The sequence below is a fragment of the Neophocaena asiaeorientalis genome, unplaced genomic scaffold (genome assembly GCF_003031525.2).
Source record: "Neophocaena asiaeorientalis asiaeorientalis breed wild unplaced genomic scaffold, Neophocaena_asiaeorientalis_V1.1 scaffold217, whole genome shotgun sequence".
Lineage (NCBI taxonomy): Eukaryota > Metazoa > Chordata > Mammalia > Artiodactyla > Phocoenidae > Neophocaena > Neophocaena asiaeorientalis.
In genome coordinates, this window is record NW_020172293.1 from 6,665,879 (window position 1) to 6,687,546 (window position 21,668).

Sequence of the window (21,668 nt, forward strand, 5' to 3'; positions counted from 1 at the left end):
CCAGACCAGGGCTGGAACCCATGTCCCCTGCATTGGCAGGTGGATTCTTAAACACTGTGCCACCAGGGAAGTCCCCATTTCTGATTTTATTAATTTGGGTGCTCTTTCTTTTTTCTTGATGAGTCTGGCTAAAGATTTAACAATTTTATTTATCTTTTCAAAGAACCAGCTGTTAGTTTCATTGATCTTTTTTTTTTTAGTTCCTATTTCATCTATTTCTGATCTCTATTATTTCTACTAACTTTAGGTTTTGTTTATTCTTCTTTTTCTAGTTCTCTTAGATGTACGGTTAGATTGTTTACTTGAGAATTTTCTTGTTTCTTCAGGAAGGTCTGTATTGTTATAAATGTCCTTCCTGGAACTGCTTTTGCTGTGTCTCATAGATCCTGGATTGTTGTGTTTCCATTTTCATTTGTCTCCAGTTTTTTTTTTTTTTTTAATTTCCTCTTTGATTTTTTCAGTGACCCACTGGTTGTTTAGTAACATGTAAAGTATGCTTGAATCATGTGGTGAATAAACTTATTTTATCACAAATAATTGACAAAGGTATATTATTTGTTTCAAATTTCTCATATCTTTGAGTATATTATGTTAAAAAAGGAGCCACTAAATGGAAGAGTAAAAAGGATTACTAATAGTGTCTTTTTAAGTCTTGTTAGGTAAATCATTCTTGGATGTTATTCCCAGAAATTGAGAGAATGAATAATTCTACTTGACTATATTGTAAAAAGTGCTTTTATAAGTCAAGTGGTTTCTAACTTGTCGCTTCCAAAAATCTGAACAATGACTTAGTTTTCAGATGCTAGATCAAAAAATAATTTTTGATTATAAAATATTGTGATTTTTGACTTATATTTTTGGCAATCCAGTTCAAGCACTTGAAGGACGATGCTGTAACAAAATTCAATCTTAACAAACATCACAGTCTTATGTGAATATGGTTTCTTAGCACTTATTTCAGTAAAAGCAAAACTTAGAGATAGAACTGAATTCTTTCTTATTCTAGGAATATTCATTCATAAATACATAAAATTGAGGTAATGAATGAGTCACAGTTTCATGCATAGTGAAGAATCTCAAAAAAACTTTAGCTAAAAAAGAAGCAAGTCACCAAAAATACATACAATTTTACGGTATGACTATTTACATGAAGTATGAAACTGGACAAAATTAAATAATATGATTTAGGAATATAGTTATGCCAAAACTAAAATTAAATTCAAGATGATTATCATAGAACGCAGGGTAATGATCTCTAGCAGAAAAATATATGATAGGAGAAGTGCGTATAAGGATTTCTGAAGTACAGGTAATATGCATAATTTCTGTAGAGTAACTTGGGGGAATCATTTTATTTTAATATTAAGCTAAAAATACACATTTAAACTACACTTTTATATGTATAATAAGGGCTCATATAGCTGGCTGCACATTAGAATTATCTGAAGCTTTAAAAATTATGGATGCCTGGAACTCACATCCAGAGATAATGATTTAATTGGTTTGGAATGGGGCCTGGGAAGAGATATTCTTTTAAGCTCCCCAAGAGATTTTGGTGTGAGGCCAGAGCTAAGGGCCACAAACACTGATGCATTTCACAATAGGAAGTAAACATGGTTAGAAAAAAAGAAAGAGTGCGGGAAAAGAGAGAGAGAGAGAAAGAGGTTGACCAATCCTGGAAAGTTGGAGATTCTGAATTTTTCAGATCATCTAAACACTGGGGCTATGTTTTATGCCTTTTTGAAGGCCTCCATATGCTTTACTGAGCATATGTTATGTTCTCATGATCTCTTTCAGACACTGCATAATGTATTGGGCAATCGCATCCAATGCTCAAAGAAAGCTGTGTTCCACTAAACTTCATTTCAATGTGTTTATAATATTTAATACATGAGATAACTTTCAATGATTCAACCCATAAAAATATATCTAGGCATAAAATAACACACTAAAATGACCTAGAAATATATTAACAAGAGTAAAAAATCAATTAATGAATAATAAAATTATTAATTAATACTTTCATATTTTTATTTTATTTATTAGTTCAACCAACACATTTAGCTTTTTATAGATTAAAAGACCCTTTTAATACTTTGGGCTATGCTTATATTTAAAGCAATTAAGAAAATGAAAGCATCACCCTTCCAAATGAATTCCGATGAGTCTTTGATAATCAGGATAATCACCTAATTCCACATTTTAATTTCCATTAGATTGGGACAATTAAGAGAATTCTAATTAACCACTAAGAACTAAAAAACTGAAATGAATGTAGGGTGTTCCCTCAGTGCAAAGTACAACAGACTAAAAAAGAAAAGAGTAGATTACAATACTAGGAAAGTAAAATGTACCAGCATGTTGCAAAGGAAAAAGCAAACAAACAAACAAACAAACAAACAATCTTACAGTGACTTTTCTTTTTGGTAGAACACTTGGGAAGAAGGAATAACCAAAAATATAAAGCATAATTAAAGTTAATAAAAATATATGTGGTGATGAAGTAGTATGGTTCAAGAACATTTAAATATAAGCACCAAAATGTAAAGATGGAAAACAGAAAGAAACATAAAGAGCATTTAATCTGAGGGTGTTTCTTAAGCTAAAGAACAAAGCAAACTTATAAAGTAAAATCTTGATTAAATTAGATTAAATAAATTGGATGAGGATGTTTTCATCAAAAGTACCATAAACAATATCAAAGGACAATAAAAAGCAAGAAAAGCATACTTAAAATATATCTTATAAAAGAATGTTTACATAATTAGTGAAGAAAAAGCATGTCCAAATCAATACAAGAAGCAAACAGCTCAACAGAAATGTTTGACAAGGAAATGAATGGGCAGTTCTCAAAAGATGAAATGTGAATGACCAACAACAGGCTTACTGGTTTAAAGAAAGAGATTTAACTGCATTATTAACCACATATGTAAATTAAAATGCTATATCATTTCATCTACTAAATTAGAAAAAAAACTTCTTGCAGAAATCGAATGAAAACCAATGTTGAGCAGGATTTAAAGAAATAGATAAATTAATTTATCTAAACTAAAAAGGGAAAGCAATCTTGACGGAAGAGATGGGGGTTTAAGAAAGGTTCAAGGTGTTGAATTATGGAGACAGGTGAACATGGCCAAAGGCTGAGGAGAAGAAAGCAATAAGCAATCTTAACGGGTGGCATGTGAAGAAACAGCAAACAACAGCGGATGAAGGGTTGCCAGTGGAAATTTACATTTTAATAATCATTCTTTTTTTTTTTTTTTTGCTGTACGCGGGCCTCCCACTGCTGCGGCCCCTCCCGTTGCGGAGCACAGGCTCCGGACGCGCAGGCTCAGCGGCCATGGCTCACGGACCCAGCCGCTCCACGGCATGTGGGATCTTCCCAGACCGGGGCACGAACCCGTGTCCCCCGCATCGACAGGTGGACTCTCAACCACTGCGCCACCAGGGAAGCCCTTAATAATCATTCTTATTGACAATATATATTAAAGTCATAATTTTGTATACCCTTAGGCTGGGATATTACCCAGTAGGAACTGGTGGTGGGCTAGTCATTCTCTAAACCAATGTTCATTCCCTTCCTCATCCTTAGTTTTGAACAAACACATTTCATAGATTTCCTTCCAGTTTGACCATGCAACAAAATTTTGGCTAATTAGTTATAGGTGGAACTGATGTGCAACAGCTTCAAGGAAACCTTTTAAAGGACAGTTGGTGTGTGCCCTTTGCTGTTTTCTCCTAGCTTAATTTTTTTCCTGCCAGCTGGGAGTTTGACAGGCATCCATCCTGAGCTAGTGTCTCCCCCCACTAGTTCATTCAGCCATCTTCCCCTCTCTATTTCTATTGCAATGCTCTAGCACAATTTATTACTTTTTACTACTCCATTAGACCAGCCATCTATTGGAATAACCAACTCATCTGTGTACTTATTTGTGGAGGTATTGTACTTGTTGAATGAATACTATTCTAAGAATACGTGTTCAGTGAGTCTAGAGGGGACTTGTTTACCCCACTCCCTTCGTCTGATGACTCCCTCTCATCCCTTCATCCATATGGTCACCAAGGTGGGAGCTCAGGAGGCATGTTGGTACATATCCCTGACATCAGACTAGTTAACTAGTCTGAAGATGGCTGTTTGACCCAAGATAGGTCAATTGTAATCACCTACCAGAGAATTTAGAAATATAACTAGTGGGTTTTTGCAACAGCGTTTTGAGGCTCTTGAATCCTGCAGTGTAGTCACATTTTCTGCCTATGTATGGTGAAGCATAGAAAGCTGGTTCCACAGAGAGGGGCCTGAAACAGATGTGCAGAGGGAAGCAGTTAAAAGAGACAAGAGGCACAGAAAGATCACAGCTCAAGTTCCCTCTTTTCAATCCCTGGTTTTAGAACCTTCCTGAAGTTGAACTGCACTCCTGAGCTCGGGTTTCCTGAGGTTCCTCATACCCTTAAATAAACTCTTTATGTTTGACGCTACTGGCAATTAAACTAGAAATGATTAAACTAGAGGTTTCCCAGAAATGATCATGAGGATGTATAAAGACTGAAAGGCCGAAAAGTAAATGAGTGGAAAGAAATCCAAACCACACTTTTTTTTTTATTTTTTTTTGCTGAGCTCCTTCCTGACCTTTTAATCAACAGTTTAAAACTGTATTTCCCAGTTCCTCTGAGGCAACTTTCCAAACAATTTGTGTGACTCATTTTGCTCAAATCCCTCAAGAACCCCTTCTGTATTAAACATCTTTATTCCCTTCTTAAAAGAGATGTGCTGGGTCTAGTTTCATGATGTCACCCACAATGGTAGGTGTTCAATATATATTAGTTTCCTTCTATTGTCTTGAAGTTCACGTATGCTACGCAGGTCTGTAAAACAGTGAAGTTTGTATGTAACTAATCAGCAAAGGAATTAAGTCAATACAACACAGAATTTGTGTCGATGCCTGCATGATTCTTCCCTCTACAGTAATGTCTTGTGCCTCCAAGGCATAGCAGATGAGAGGGAAGGACACTAACACAGCTGAGCCGGAGAGCCACAGAAGAATGACGGGCTGTTGAGTATGCACCTCACCCCGTCTTCCTTTTCTCCACATGTTCTCTTGGAAATGCTTATTTGTTGTATGTTTTTAAAAATTTTTCCTGGTCTTTTGTCACTCTTCCCATGTCTCCATAATTCAACAGTCTTAAACTCTTTTTTATACCACCCTTTCATCAAGATTCCTTGCATCGTACCCTACCCACCTTTTTAGGTAAAGTAGCACATTTGCTGAAAAGTTCCTCTATTTATTAGGATTTTAAAATGCTTTAAACTGTGCCTGTATTTTTATTATGGTTGCTTTTGTTTATGCTAGTGCTATATAACTCAGTTATCTATGCTTATAGTGGTTTGACCTAATCCTGTTTTCCCATAAGCCCTTTTATGTGATCATTCAAAATAGGAGACTTTTTAGAAACTCATGCATGCCTCTGTGTATATGTATGTGCGTGTGTGTTTCATCAAATAGACAAAAAATTGGTTTCTGGCCCTGGCCTAATATTTGTGCATGTATAAATACCTGTGGATTTAGTTGAAACCTATTTATGTTTGAACCACCTGGATATAAATTTATTGAGTTCCACATCTACTTATTTTGAGTACCACCTGTAGCTTGTATAAAAAAAAATTCAATAGTGTAATGAAAAAAGTATATCTATATCAGTGTAAAATGTAAGTCTCATTGATAAACATTAATATTCATTTTGATTAGAAAATAATTAATAAAACATAATTCCGTAAAAATTGAAATGCCATATTGTCACAAATTTTCTATGTAATGGTCTTACTGACCTAGATATTAGGTGGGGAAATGTTCATTGTAATTGAAACAAATTCTACTTAGAAATTGCATGAATAGAGGATAATGTTAGGATTCAGCTTTACAGCAGCCTTCATTTGAACCTAGGGACATTTCAAGGGCTATTTAAGGCTTACTAAAACGTGTGTTCAAGTAATTATATTTTCTCAATATTATGAACGAGCCAAGTTATATCCTTGTGCTTGATTATAATCCAGTATAATCACATTAATTATAATATTCAGTTTATCACTATGATATGATTACAGTTACATCTTTAAATGTAGACCTTTTGACATTGAAATGCTAATTTTATCAAGATTATTGAAAGATAAGGTAATATCTGATATTTTCTAGGTATATAATAATGATTGCCTTGAACACAACATTAATTAGATCCATTCATGGTTTTGATTTTTTAACTAAAAATAGCGATTAAAGATATAATAAACTCAATTACTTAGTTCTATTGTCTAAAATATGGTCATGGAACCAGGAATAAGAATCTATTCCCTGATTTTATGAGAAGCAAATAACGTGGCTCTCAGGCTTAATGAAGAGCAATGTTGTTGGTTGACCATGACAAGGAAGTCTCTCCCCTGAGGCCTGGCTCAAATCAATTCAAGCAGTAAAGCAGAGGGCTACAGCTGTCAATGACCGGAAGGAGAGGGTTGATGCCACAAGGACTCTCTCTACTTATTGGTTTTGAATTTTGCTTAGTGTGGACTTCATTTTCTGACTATTTTCCCCGTAAGACTGGAGCCAGGGATGCTGTTAGATGTTCTTTCTTAACATATTTGGAGTATTAGAAACTGAAGGGTACATATATTTTTTATATCATAGCCCTAACTGTAAATAATATTCTTCTATTTAAGGTAGGAAATTGCATGGTGTGTTAGTTAGATCTGACTAGATTATAAGACACTTAAAAAATAATCTCCATATCTCAAAAACACCATTTTTTGGGTCATTTGCTATATATGTCTAAAACAAGTTGGCAGAGGGACTTTCCTCTACAGACTCAAGGGGACCAGGCAGATGTAGACACATCACCTGGAAAATGAGGTGTCCTCTACCACAGCAGCAGAAGGGAGACCAGGTGGGTTGTACACCAGCTTGGAAATGCTTCAACCTGGAAGTGACACACCTCACTTCCTCACAGCACTCTGGCCAGAGCTTTTTTACACAGATCCACCTACCTGAAAGGGTCTGGGACACATGGGGGAGAAAATGGATATTTTGAAAATAGTAAATATCTCTATAACGTACAATGGTAGGTTTAAATATTTTGTAGTAATTTGTTTATAAATCAGTGAATTGAGATCACCATTCTTCCCTTTTGATAAAGAATTAAACTTTTGAATCAATAAAAATTAGTTACCTTTCTTTGACTGAAAAGTCAAAATGCTTAATTTCTGCATAATATATGGTATATACTTAGTAAAGATGCATTTATGTATGGATGGATATCTTATTGATACTGATACGTAAGTTGGGAGAGGAATATAATCAGGATATATATTTATTATAATGAAATATCTTTAAGCATGACTTTGATACTTCTTGTTAATCAAGAAAAGATATTTGCAGAAATGTAAAGTAGTTACTTCAAGTAAAGACTACTTTTTCATCGTCTTTTTCAGGACTATTTGAGAACCACTGGGCATTTCACCAGCCAACAGATAAAGTTTCACAGAAAGTTTCAGGTTTAATTTAAAGATATGAATTGGCTCTGACATACAGAATATATTTAACAAATTACATCAATTCTTGGCAGACATTTTTAGCCTTATGTACAAAAGGTGTATAAGAAAACCTAGAACAAAAATAGTTATATATAATCAGATAAAGAAAGAAACTGCTGTGAACTGGATCTCATAAGTCCTATAACATTCGTTCATAAAGTCTGTTTTATTTTCCCTCCCTCCTCTTACTGAAAAACTTTCTGAATCCAAAATAAAACAAGTATGTAACAATGAAGACTGGCTGAACATTAAATTTAAAAAAAACAGGATTTACCATGTTTAAAATATTTCAACTAGTGTTACTAAAACACATCATTGTTAGGAGTACAGGTGATATGTCTGATATCGCCTGCTTTCTTTCAAGAGCATTCGAAACTACTGGCAACCTAGATGTGGCAGGTGTTGTCTGATCGCTTTTACGCCATAGTATTCATCATGATTTTAGTAGTATTCTATGCTGTTATGGCTAAATATGGCTGTTTCTGTGCCATTAAGCATCAGTAAGGGAATCAAGTTGGCTGGTATTTAGTGCAACCTCCGGATCCCTCAATTTTCCAGAGTTGTAATGAAGATTCAATTAACCATGATAGTGAGGATTTCAATAATAATCATGTCTAACCTTTACTGAGTAGTTACTACGAAGAGAGTTACTGTTCAAAGCCCTTGGCATATATTAACTTGTTAAATCCTCACAATTACCCTATAAAGTAGGTTCGCTTTTTACTGCCATAAAGAAACTGAGGTAAAGAGCTGATAAGCACTTATTCAAGGTCACACAGCAGCTAAGTAGCAGAGACAGGATTTAAACCCAGGAAGGCTGACTCCAGAGTCTGCTTGCTTACCCACTGTGCTGTGAGATGATTGCTAGTACAGAGCAGGTGTTTCTAATGACAAAGTTCTGCATGATGAGGCCCCCTGCCACCTCCCCACCCTTACTTTCTTCTGCTTCAGCAAAACGCTCCCTCCTAGTAAGTCTGCCTTGCTTGTCCCGAGACCTGGAGTGCTTTTTTCAGGGCATTTGCGTGGTTGCCTCTTAGTGCATTTAAGCCTTTGCTCAACTGTAACTTTCAGAGACTGTTTCTGACTAATCAGGGTAATAATTCTGCCTCACTTTCTCCCTGTATCATTCACTGCACCTAACACTACATGACACAGTATTACACATTACTTTGCTTACTGTCTGCATCTGCCGGCAGAATGTAACTCAATGAAGGCTCTGTTCTGAATTTTCACACATATAACAAGATTTGAACGAACGTTTTCTATTAACCCATCTGTCCGCCCATCTATTTGTCCATCTATCTATCCATCCATCCATCCACCCATTCATCCATCATTTATGTACCCTTACATTATACGCACTACATATTATCTATCCGTTAGTTATTAAAAATAAAAGTCACTTTTAATTACTTCATTAGGGTGAGATATTTATTTTTTCTACTGACTATCATTTTCCTTTCTTTTTTCTTTTCTGATACACATTTACTTTAAAAGAAAATTGGGGGAGACCTAAATGCAGCACTTGGAACACTCACGTGTTGAGAAGAAATACAGCTTTTCCTCTAAACTAAGTGAAGAAGCTAAGTTTTGAAGTCACCCTACAGGGTTCTGTGCATAGATTTACGTATTTGTGAACTCTGTATAGAGCAATCACTACTTTGTGATCTCCCAAGTTCAGTTTAATTCAGAGTGATGCTGCATTGAAGTCATTACCATCAAGCCACTATTTTTCACTCCAAATCTATCACTGCTGACAGTACACCTAGGAGTCATACATACAGTTTTTAAGGGGTTACAATAAAAAGGGAAGTCTTTTCAAGTTATGCGTGAAGACAATGTACTAAACATCTGAAACTATAATGATTCTGTCTTCTCTGACTTTATCCCCAAGGTATTTCCTTCCTTTCACATTTAGGATTATCTGGGGAACATGATGTGTTTTGCTCTGTACGAATTTAGAGACAGACAGAGTAGCTACTGTGCTGCTGTCTACTTAGAAGATTTTATTGACTTTTGGAAGCATTTGCTAGTCCCTGAATTATTTCTTCCTTTTCCCCCAATGGAAAACTGGTCATCATTCAGTTGGACCTTCTAGATTTTTCAGTGGAAAAGGCAACGTCTTATAATGTTATCGGCTCCCACCCTGAGGTCCTGGGTTTACCAGTGTCTTGGAGACTGTTCACAGAGCAGCCCTGGCAGCAGAAGGCATGGTGGCGGGGGAGAGGCACACGGGGAAGAGGAGGAAATGCCGGGCGTCAAGAAAGGGGCAGTGAAAAGTGGAAACGGAAAAAATCAGGAAAGCAAACACTGTGTGACACATGCATTTCAGCCCTGCTCCGAGGAGGTGCACACAGCTCATTGCACAGAGTTTTCTGCAGACTAGCCAAGCGATAAAGGCTTGCTGGACATGTGAACGGAACAGAACAAGCTTTTAAACGTTGATGTGTTTAAAGGCGTTGTGCCTAGAACAATGACAAGTTTTTTGTCAACGTTGTTCATCTATATTTTAGCCAAAAATATTCAGTGCTTTCTGTACACCATGCATTCTTCAAAGTACTTCGTATAAAGTAAATGATTTAATCCTTGTGAGAGTTCTATGAGGTGGAAGCAGTATTCTTACCATTTTCCGGCTGAGAAAAATAAGACAAAGGAAGATTACATAATTTACCTAAAACCATGGAGCAGGTAGCAAGTGGATAAACCAGGATTTGCACCTAATGGTCTTGTTGCAAAGCTGACATAAATGCTATTTAGTATTAATAGTAGACTCAATAAGTATCAGCTGGATGATTGTATGTAATAAATGATTGCGCTTAACAACTAATGTTGATTGAAAATGAGTAACCATTTAAATTTAGAATTGGCACTTTTATAAATTACAGTGATGGAATATTCCTTTCCTCTCTATATGAATTCTCTTTCTACTTTTCTATTCCATAGAATGGTGGTTGTATTTTATAAGATTTTTGTACAAATCATCTTTAAATCAACTTGAATTTAAAAAGAGGAAATACTGAATTCATAATGTCACTTTTTAAAAATGAATAAGCTACTTGCTTCCAAAAAGGAGATATGCTTCTTAATGTATCTTTGGACAGGACAAAGATATGCCTATTCTTTTATTTTATTTTTTCTTTTTAGAAAAATACAATAAATTTGATAGTAAATTGAAGATAGCACCATGATGTGTTCAGAATGCAAAGAAATAAAAAAGCATATATCCAGCTTTATGTTGGCCATGTACTAAATATTATCTAATAAACTGAGTTATGTGTTTTTGAATGGAAAGTAAAAAATAAATATGATGCTCAAGTAGCTTTCTTATTTGCAGGTGAGGTAAATAACCATCAAATATATATCTCATCTATATCCTCTACCTTCTCCACTTTCACTCTTAATCAATTTAAAACTTTGTTCTGCACTACTCTGAAGTCTAAAAAAATATGCAAAGATTACAGAGTTGTCAGAAAGTCCAAGAAAGATTTCAGAGGTGGTCTGTTAGGACCCTAAAAAGGATTATAAGTCTATAGATTCTATATAAATCTATAAAAATATGATTTGCTTTCTGAAATTTTCTGGCTCTATTCCCCTCCAACTCTTTGATGTGGGTCTTCACTATCCTTCATCTGTATTTAGTCTATTCAATTTTGATTCTACTCCCAGGGATGTTTTTATTTGTTTGTTCATTTTTTGTTTTGTTTTTGAATGCGGGCTACTGTCCTAGAAAGGAATCCTGATGGATCCATTTGAGTTTTCATGGGGTCTAGACTGCTCTAGCCCCACAGACCTAACCACAGACCCCTTGGACCCACTTATTCTAAAGGTGGATGAAACCCCTCCCAGTTTTACCTGTCATTCTCAAACCACGTGACTGCATTTTTCCAGTGAATATCTGTTGGGCCTTTCATGATTCTCCTGGCTTCTCTCTTATAGACATAAACAGCATAGAGATCCTGTTTATACTGGGTTTTATAGGGATGTATTTTCACTTAATTTTGTTGCATATGTTTTCCATAGCTTATATGCTTTGTTAACTAGGCTTTGACTTAAAAAAAATTATTTAAAATACTTTTTAAAAATTGAAGTATAATTTACATACCATTAAGTTCACCCATATAAAGTTTACAATTTAATGGGTTTAGTATACTTATGAAATTATATTACAATCACAATAAAAATTTAGAATATTTTCATCACCCCATAAAGAAACCCCATATTCATTAGCAGTCACTCCCTACCCCATGCTCTTTAGCCTTAAGTAACCACTAATCTACTTCTGTCCCTACACATCTGCTATCCTGGGCATTTCATATAAATGGTATCATACAGTATGTGCTCTATTGTTATTGGCAGGATGTGACAGAGAAATAAACACTGTCATTTTTTAGGTTCTTCATCTCGAACGGGGAACAGCAACAATTCCATGATAGATTTTATGGTGACCGGTTTGCATATGATTTGAAGCTGGTTTCCTGATAGGGGGCAATAAAGCACCACTTGAAAATATGGCATAGTTAATAATAATGATGACGGAATATAATGATAAAATGGAATACATACATTTTACTATGTGCCAAGACTATTCTAAGCACTTCTCATATATTAACATATTTAACATTCACAGAAATCTATGATGGAAGTGCTATTTTTATCAACCCCATTTTATTGATGAAGAAACTGAGGCAAAGTGAAATGAAGAAACTCACCCAAGCTAGTCGGTGGCAGAGCCAGAGTCCACGTCCAGGTAGTCTGACTGGACACCTTGTTCCTAACCACTATTCTACACTGCCTCTCTGATGTTTAGGGGTTTTGTCAGATACCATTCTCTTCCAAGTTGGCAATACTAGAAAACAACATAGGGTAACTTATGCTCTAATTTGCTTTCTTGTTACTCATTTTTCACAACACTTCTATTTTAGTGGCATATAAAAACTAGGGGAACAAAAAAAAAATCATTGTTTTTTAGTTCCAAACATAGTCTTTTAAACTTTTGCAAAATACTTTCTTTTCCTATCTTAACTAAAACATAATCTGAAAATCCTCGTTATTTGTAGCAGGCTGGCTATTTAAAAAATGGTTACTTCTTCCTAAAATATATTCGACATACAGTTGACCATATTCACTACGATTAACCAAAATTTGCCTTTTTATTTATAACAAAGAAAGCCTTAAAGTAGTATATCACTAAATGTATAAGACATTAAAGTATTAGTCAGTACGGTGAATGTTTGATCAACTTGAACGAAATGAGTTATAATCATGTCAATTGCCACAGGACTTTAAGAGAAGAAGGGAAAGAAATAGTCCACATTTCTACATGAAACTTGGCAGAGCTGGGATAATAGCTCTCATTTTTCTTCTGTCCTGAATCGGCCCATCCAAGAATCATTCTGCTTCCCTTGAGAGGAAAAGAATCTCTCCTGTTTAATAAAAGCTTCTTTCTTTCTAAAAATCTTAGAAAAAGCTCTGAAGAATTTTTCCTTTTGAACTTGCCAGAATCATATATAAGTTGAGTAACAAACTATAATAGAAATTTAGCATATTACTAGGAAAGTTACTAGAAAAGAGTTTAAAAAGCATGTTCTAAGATACATTTTCATGATTATATTTTCAGATCCCCTTTTCTGTGGTCCAGGAACACTCTCCTAAACATCTCCAAGCCCAAACCCTGTCTTTTGCTTGACATAGAGACCTGGAGCTCTGTGACCCCTGTGCTCACCTAGGGTGCATGAATTCTGATTTTATGTAATACGTATGGACCTATGTATATGTGTGTGTATGTATGCATGTATATATATATATATATATATAGTAGCTGAGTATCAGCTGCCTTTGCTGGAAACATGGTGGGGTGTGTGGGAGAGACTCAAACTCCAAAAGACTGACTCCTAAGCAGAATCCTTTTCACCAGCCCTGGTCATAAAGAGAGCAAATGCTTTAACAGCACCAAAAACCAAAGTCACATTTTTGCACTGCCTTGGTGCAGTGATATTTTAATATGAAAGCAGCAACAGAATTAAACAGCATTCAGGTTGAGCTCTTCAGTCCCAGGGGCTTGCCTCTAAGTGAATCAGTGTGAGACACCACAGAAGGCATATCTTTCATGGGCAGGATATATCACACTGTACTATTTTGGAAATCAGATAGAATGACTCCTCAGAAAGCAACTGTGCCAGCTGTGAAACTGTACAAATGTATTTATAATTATTTTTGACATTTTCTGGGAAGTTTTGTAAAGAAAATCTAAGTGTAATTATACTTCACATTTAGAAGCATGATAAGTGATAGCATGTTTTTTCAAGTTACTATTCACTTGCTAGGGTAGCATTTTAAATCCCTTAAGCAGAGCTCTCAATTTAAGTTCTGCTTGAATTATACTTGGTTGCATGTATTTCTTATATATCCACTAACTTCCAGCTTTCTAACCCTTTTTACTGATTCATTTAAAATCAATTAAATTACATAAATGTATGTATTAGGCTTACATTTTAAATTTTGTTGAAAATTAGTTCAAAGGACAACACTGCTGCATGTTAGAAAGGGGATGATGCAGAAGGAAGAGAGGAATTACTTGTGTAATTAAAGGATGGAGAAACTATTATCTCTTAACATGTAGCTAAGTTCAACCATTATGAAATTCTCTCTTTCGATTGATTTTTACGGACGTACAAAATACATAACTGCAGAACATTTTATAAATATGAAGCAAAGATAAAATGGCTAGATTATAAATGTGCTTCCAAACGGCAGTGCTTTCCAGAAACTTACCAGTCATGCAGTTTTCAAATTCTATGTCATCGATTGCAGCTCCTCCTCCCAGATCCCTTGTTCTGATACCTTGAAATATGACTTCAAAATTCCTTAACTTTCCCAGAAGGATGACAGCCTTTTGCCAATGATCACCAGAGTTCTGCTTACTTTCTTGCCATACTTTTGATAGTCCTTTCTCTGTCTGAAGGTAAAGAAGTTTGCATTAGGCAGATGATTAAACACAAAAGAAGGAAAAATACACGACAACAATTATTTAGAACAGAAGCATTTGATCAGTGAAAACTGATTTAAAAAACTGATAATATTCATGATATACTTTACATCATCAAAACAGAGGCTCATTAATCTACTTGGTATTCCCAAAAGCAATACTAGCAAGATTAGCAGTAAACTTGTTTCACTATTTTCAGAGACATCATTATCTAATAATGATGGCCTACTCAGTTAAATCCACTTCTCCTTCCTTGCACACAAAATTCTCAATGGATATTTGATGGAATCTGAACAGTTTACAGGTGCCCTGGGTTTACAGCTCTAGGTACCCTTCCCACCAACTTTCTACTCACATTCTTGAATCATTGGTATTGCACCTTCCTTTACAGAGCTTAAATAACTTACATAAGGAAAGAGAAAAGAGAGATAAGAGGAGGAATATGTGGGAGAAATCACATATCCCTGATGGATATGATAAGAAATTGTGAAGTGAATTGAGCACAGAGGGAAAGTGATCTTTCTAGGACCAGATTTCAAAAATTCTATTATATGATTTTGGATATTTATAAAATTCTACTATAATGATTATATGAGCACCAACAATAATTATTTTATACCAGATTATTCAATGGTAAAGGAAAAATTAATTTTCTAAGAAAAATTATTTAAATATCTCCTCTTGAGACAAAAGTTTCCTTCAGCAACAGAATACAAAGAAACTATAAGGGATGCACACATGCACATGCACAGTTGGGGCAAATTATGAACAATAAGATAAACCCAACTGCCACTTCTGAGGTGCCAGGAGCAAAAGCAGGGGACTGGGCAGACCACCTAAGCCATTCCTCCAGCCTGACCCCATACCCTCACGCCATTTAAGGGACCACCCCCCCCCACCGCCTCAGGGAGCGAGCAAGGGAACCTGGCACTTGTTTTCACTCGCTTGTGCTGTAGCATGAGTCCCAAGAAAGCCTTGCCTGAATTTCTTGTCTGACCTCTTATCAATTTCTATTGATTAAAGAGTGCAAGAACCTGGGTCAGTAACACTCTGAATGTGTAAGGTTGGTCTGCTAGCAGTACAATATCCTAATATATGAACAATCCTGGTATAACATGACATGACATGGTATGACATGACATGTAGCATAACTCTAATGACACAAAAAAATGATACCAAGAGTAAAACAGAATATAAGTCAGTCGAGCACAAGGACAAGGCTTAGACTGTATATGTTGCTTTTTGCTATTCTGGGCATAGCCCTTATTGGGAATTAGAGGTTAACATATCATGATGATGGATATATAGGAAAGAAAGAGAAAAAAATATATAGAATTATGTTTACGGTTACGCTCCCAAAATTAATATTTCAGGGTCCAGTATTGTGTTTTCATGATGAATTCACAAGTAAACTTTGTCACTGAAGCTTATAATCAAAACAGTGGAATAGAAGAGAATATTTAATGGAATGGCAGCTAGAAAAGCAAGCAAGATGTTCCAGTTGATTTATAGCACACAACTGTGATAGACATAATTATGGATTTTTTAAAAAAAATGTACACTAAAGAAAAAAGAGAAATGCTTGAAGAGGGGATCTAAAAGAGTTACACATTCATAGATCCATGCTTTAGGGGAACTAATGTTAATAAATGTGGCTGACACCTTGTTCTGTTAAAGGAGATACAGATCAATCAAGCAGCTCTTCTGTAGAATAAGAGAGAGAAAGTAGAACTCTGTATCAGTTACTCTAAAACTAACTTTGCAAAACAACTAACAGTGCATAGATAGAGCTTTCAACATCCTCCCCAAAACAACAAACACATTTTTACACCCAGAGACACACGTAGCTTCTTCATTGAAGGGGATGGGAAAGTCACACCTTATTAATGGAATTTCGTATCTGTTTAATGACTAAGGAAGAGAAGCTTTTTCAGCGTTAGTCTTTGACTGTCAGTGATGTCTTAGTGATTTGGAACCAAAGAAATTATTAGTTAAATTAAAGATTAAAGTAGAGGGCATCTAACACTTAGCAATATAACAGGCATAGATAAAAGTCTGTTTTAATTAACAAACTTAATTCACTTTGCTAATTTTTCCTATTAGTCGGTTTCAGCAACTCATACACTATGCCAATCCCCAAAAGGGTTTTCAACAAAGAAGGCTGTGTGATCACTTTAACCAATAAAATACAAACCATTTCTTAACTCTGACACCTGGCTTTCTAATAAATGAGATTTAAATAATATACTCATTGTCATTTTATGCGGTAGGACAAAAATGAGGGTTAAGTCTTTAAGAAAACCAACCATGGATCAACCTAATGATGGGTTATTATAATATATCATTCTAATATATTTGCTCTCATGCAACTCTGGATATAACATACCAAATCATATTCCCATAATTATCAAAAGTATTAATCCAAACGTGCAATGGAGATTTATTTATTTATTGACTTGTCCAGCCAGTCCTTTTCATCACTTATTCAGCAAATATTTGATTCGCACACAGTTGCCATATACTACATTAGACACCAGGAATAAGAAGGTGAAAAGAGAGGAAGCCTACCCTGTGATGGTAATCATTTAATAGAGGTGAGTCATGAAAGTAAATTACCATAAAATTACTATAGAAACATAAAACAGAGCAACTTTTAAAGAAGTGGTTATATATCCATTCCCCCAATTGTTGTTCTGCACCCACTGTTGCTTTATTTAGTTAAAATTCTGATAACAATTCTTTCTAAATACTTTAAGAGAAAAATCTCTCAATTCCAATCATGACTTTGCTACCGCCCAAGGATACATTTATGTGGTTGTTACATTCAAGAACCCAAGGCAGTAAACATTTGAAAAGTGAGTAAACACACTAATAACTGTAAAAAATAGACACTAATATGATAATGGTTAAGTTATAGAAATTGAAAAAATATTTTCTTCTTACAATTCAACATTTTACACAACTTTGAATTATTTCCCGAAAGTATTATGCATATCGATGATTTACCTTATGTATTGCATATTTGTTTTGGCAATATGCTTGTCTTCCTGCTTTATGCCAGTCTCATTCCCTTTGGGTTATGTAAAGAAAGGCAGTAAGAAATGCTAAAAAGATAGAGCCACTTCAAGTTATAGATGTGTATTCATGGAGTATAGCCACTTGGAATTTGTTTCATATGTTTGAGGTAAAGATATAAATTATCCCCAAAGTATGAACCAATATTTCCAAAACCAATTGATCAAAACTCTTTCCTCCACTGACACCTTTAACATATTTTGAACCTGTTTCTACAGTTTCCAGGTGAATTTCTGATTTCTGTTCCTCCATCAATGTCATACTTACTAAGCCACTAGATTTTCTTCTTCTGGGAAGATTTGAGTGGACTTCCTTTTCTATATTCCTCCTGCTATGGACAACTAAAACCCCCAGAGATCATATATAATTATGTATAAACAGAAGAAGACTCTGAAAAGTGGAGAGAAGGCAGATTAGCTAGGGACCTTGGGACTCAAGGGAGCACAAGGTGGTGTTTCCTAGCTTTTCCTTTTGCATCATATATTCCAAAATTGACACGAAAATCTGACAACCTGGAAATGAAACATGAGCAGACTACTTTCTTTAGCCAAGGGGCCAGGAAAGGGGAAGTCCAGTGAGAATGAAAATATTTAGATAATAATAGCTCTACAACAGCCAAACACCACAGAAAAATTACTCTCTGACCCCCACTCCCAATAGCAAAGGCTGACCAGAGAGCCTAGACTTTCACCTATATCATGCCCCAAGGGCCCCAAGACCTCTCCTCCCAAGTTTTTTTTTTTAAATGAAGGAAAACTAAAAGAATACATCACCTTTAGACCTACCCTAAATGAATGGCTAAAGGAACATTTTAAACAGAAAGAAAATGATAAAAAAAAGAAATCTTGGAACACCAGGAAGGAAGAAAAAGTAGCAAAGATATTAGTAAATACAATAAAATTTCCTTAACCTCTTTAATTTCTAAGTTATGTTTTATTGGTTAAGAAAAAATTAAAACACTGTCTAATATGATTCTAAATGTATATAAAGGAAATAATTAAGACATAAATATTATAAGTGGGTGAGAATAAAGATATGTAAAGGGAGTTAAGCTTTCTACACTTGAGTTGGTTAAACCTTAATGTTATAATTTAATAGGTCACATTTTTATCCTCAAAAATTTTTTTTATTCTTTTGGTTTTCTCATACATTCACTCTCCCAAATGAATCTTAGAATAATTTAATGCATAACTGAAATATTTAAATATAGAATTATTTTACCCTGAGATATCATTTATGTTTCAACTTGTTTAGGTCTCTTTTCATGCTACTAACTAAAATTTTACAGTTCTTTAACATAAATAACTTAACACTTATTATAAATTTATCTCTAGATATATTACAGTGTGTGTTATAATGGTGATACTTCTCTATTACCGTTTTCTGACTACTGATAATACAAAGAAACAATCATATTGTCAGGATGGTGAGCTAACAATGGCTGGTGGCTCCATCACCCACTATCAATCCTGAAAAACTACGGAATCTATTGGGAAGGATGGATTTGGGGAACAGTAAAAGGAAAAGAAAGGGGGGGGAAGGAAGGAAGGGAGGGAGGGAGGGAGGGAAGGAGGGAGGAAGGAAGAAAAGAAGGAAGAAAGAAAGAAAGAGACAAAAACTGAGAAAAACCTGGGAAGGCTATACGTTGTCTTGAACACAGGTGTCGAATAGTGGGGGTGGTGATGGTGGTGGTTTGCAGCAGTCTGGGGAAGAAGGTGGCTGAAAATAGCAATAAGAGTGTAGGTTGTAGTCGAGAGCTCCTGTATGGTCATGTTTTCCTTCCTCCTTGCTTGGAACAATGAATACCAGACTCTTCAGAAAACAGTAATTCAACTTCAGGCTGTAATATCTGTGAGGTATCAAAGCAGTTAAAAATCTTGCTCATATGAAGAGGTGATAAGTCCACTCTTCCTACACAATTCCCCTTAAAATTCTTAGAGATGTGAATTACAATCTACAGAGTTTGCCACCTACACTTCTGCTTCCAATATTTAAAGGTTCAAATGATGATAGGAGAAGAGATGCTGCCCAGTGGAAACTAATGGAAGTGATCAATAGTTGTTTTGTGGTACTTAGGTCTCTCTGCTGTAAGGCTTACCCTTCATTCACATTTCCTTAAATTCACATGGATGGACACAGGCAAAGGGCTGGTATTCTGCTTTTTCCTAAATCACCAGAGAGCACCTCACATTACTATAGATGCAAGAGTTCACAGGCCAAAGTAACTAGACTCTAAGAGGCCAAATATCTACTAGAGGATGAGAATAAACTGAACAACATATAACATCTAAAGCAGAATTTTAAAAACAGATGGAATCAGAGTTTTAAAAGGCTTTGTGCAAGGTTTCCTTTGCTGAACAAAAGCTTTTAAGTTTAATTAGGTCCCATTTGTTTATTTTTGTTTTTATTTTCATTATTCTAGGAGACGGATCCAAAAAAATATTGCTGTGATTTATGTCAAAGAGTGTTCTGCCTAGTTTTCCTCTAGTTTTATAGTATTCGGTCTTGCATTTAGGTCTCTAATCTATTTTGAGTTTATTTTTGTATATGGTGCTAGAGAATGTTCTAATTTCTTGGATAATGATGCCTTTTAAGATACAACAAAACACCAAGGACATGATCTATGAAACAAATAATTGTTAAACTGGAGTTCATTAAAATTAGAAACTTCTAGCCTGTGAAAGGCAAAATCGAAAGAATTAGAGACAAGCCACAGACTGGGGGAAAATATTTGCAAAAAATATTTCTGAGAAAGACTGTTATCCAAAATACACAAAAACGCTTAAAACTCAAAAATAAAACAAACAACCTGATTTAAAAATAGGGCAAAGACCTTAACAGATACCCCACCAAAGATGATATAGCAAATACACATATAAAGGGATGCCCCACATTATATGTCATTAGAGAAAAGCAAATTGAAACAGTAATGATATACTACTACACAGATGAGAAAGGCCAAAATCCAGACCATTGACAACACCAAACGCTGGTAAGGAAGTACAGCAACAGGAGTTCTCAGATTGCTAGTGGAAATGCCAGAAGCCAAATAGTAGAGCTACTTTGGAAGACATTTTGGCAGTTTCTTACAAAACTAGTCATACTCTTATCATATGATCCAGCAATCTCACTCCTGGGTATTTATCCAAAGATTGCAAACTTATTTCCATACAAAAACTTGCACATGGATGTTTATAGCAACTTTATTCATAATCGTCAAAACTCAGAAGAAACCAAGATGTCCTTCAGTAGGTGAATGGATAAATAAACTGTGGTGCATTCATACGATGGGATGTTTTTTTTCAGTGCTAAAACGAAATGAGCCATCAAGCCATCAAGCCATGGAGGAAACGTAAATGCATATTACTAAGTGAAAAATGCCAATCTGGAAAAGCTACATACTATATGATTTCAACTATTCTAGGAAAGGCAAAATCATGCAGACAGTAAAAGGATCAGTGGTCACCAGGAGGAGGGGGAGAAGAGATGAAGAAGAGACAAAGCACATAGGATTTTTAGGACAGTGAAAATACTCAGCATAGTATTACATATACCACTATATACTTTTGTCCATACCCATAGAATGTACAACACCAAGAGTGAACCCTAAGTAATGGACTTTGGGTGACGATGACGTATCCAAGTAGGTTTAATATATTTAGTAAAAAAAAATGTACCATTTTGGTGAGTGATGTTGATCATGAGGGAGGCAGGGAGTAGATGGGAAATCTCATTTGTTGTAAACCTAAAATTGTTCTTTAAAAAATAGTTTTTTGTTTTTTTTAAAAAGAAACTACCAGAAATCTTAAGGAAGTTTAAGAAGTAGTTGGAATGGGTAATTTGAGAACATGAAGGACTGAGGGATATTAAAAAATAATTGATTTCAGAAAAAAACTGAACTAGGATAGAAACTTCTAGAAGCCAAATATGAGATTTGAAAGATGAAATGGAATTATTATCTCAAAATACAGTATGCGTCATACTGATGTGCCTCCAGGCTCTGAAGTCAGACAGTCAGGTTGAAACCTGAGC

At 35.2% G+C, this 21,668-nt stretch overlaps 1 protein-coding gene across 1 annotated transcript in view; it reads right to left on the reverse strand.

Annotated features, from left to right (window-relative positions):
* Positions 1-21,668, reverse strand: part of MALRD1 (MAM and LDL receptor class A domain containing 1) — a 580,486-nt gene that overhangs the window by 200,624 nt on the left and 358,194 nt on the right. The window contains exon 30 of the mRNA XM_024765840.1: positions 14,348-14,531. Within this exon, the coding sequence (XP_024621608.1) occupies positions 14,348-14,531 (184 nt within the window). The remainder of the gene's footprint in view (positions 1-14,347; positions 14,532-21,668) is intronic.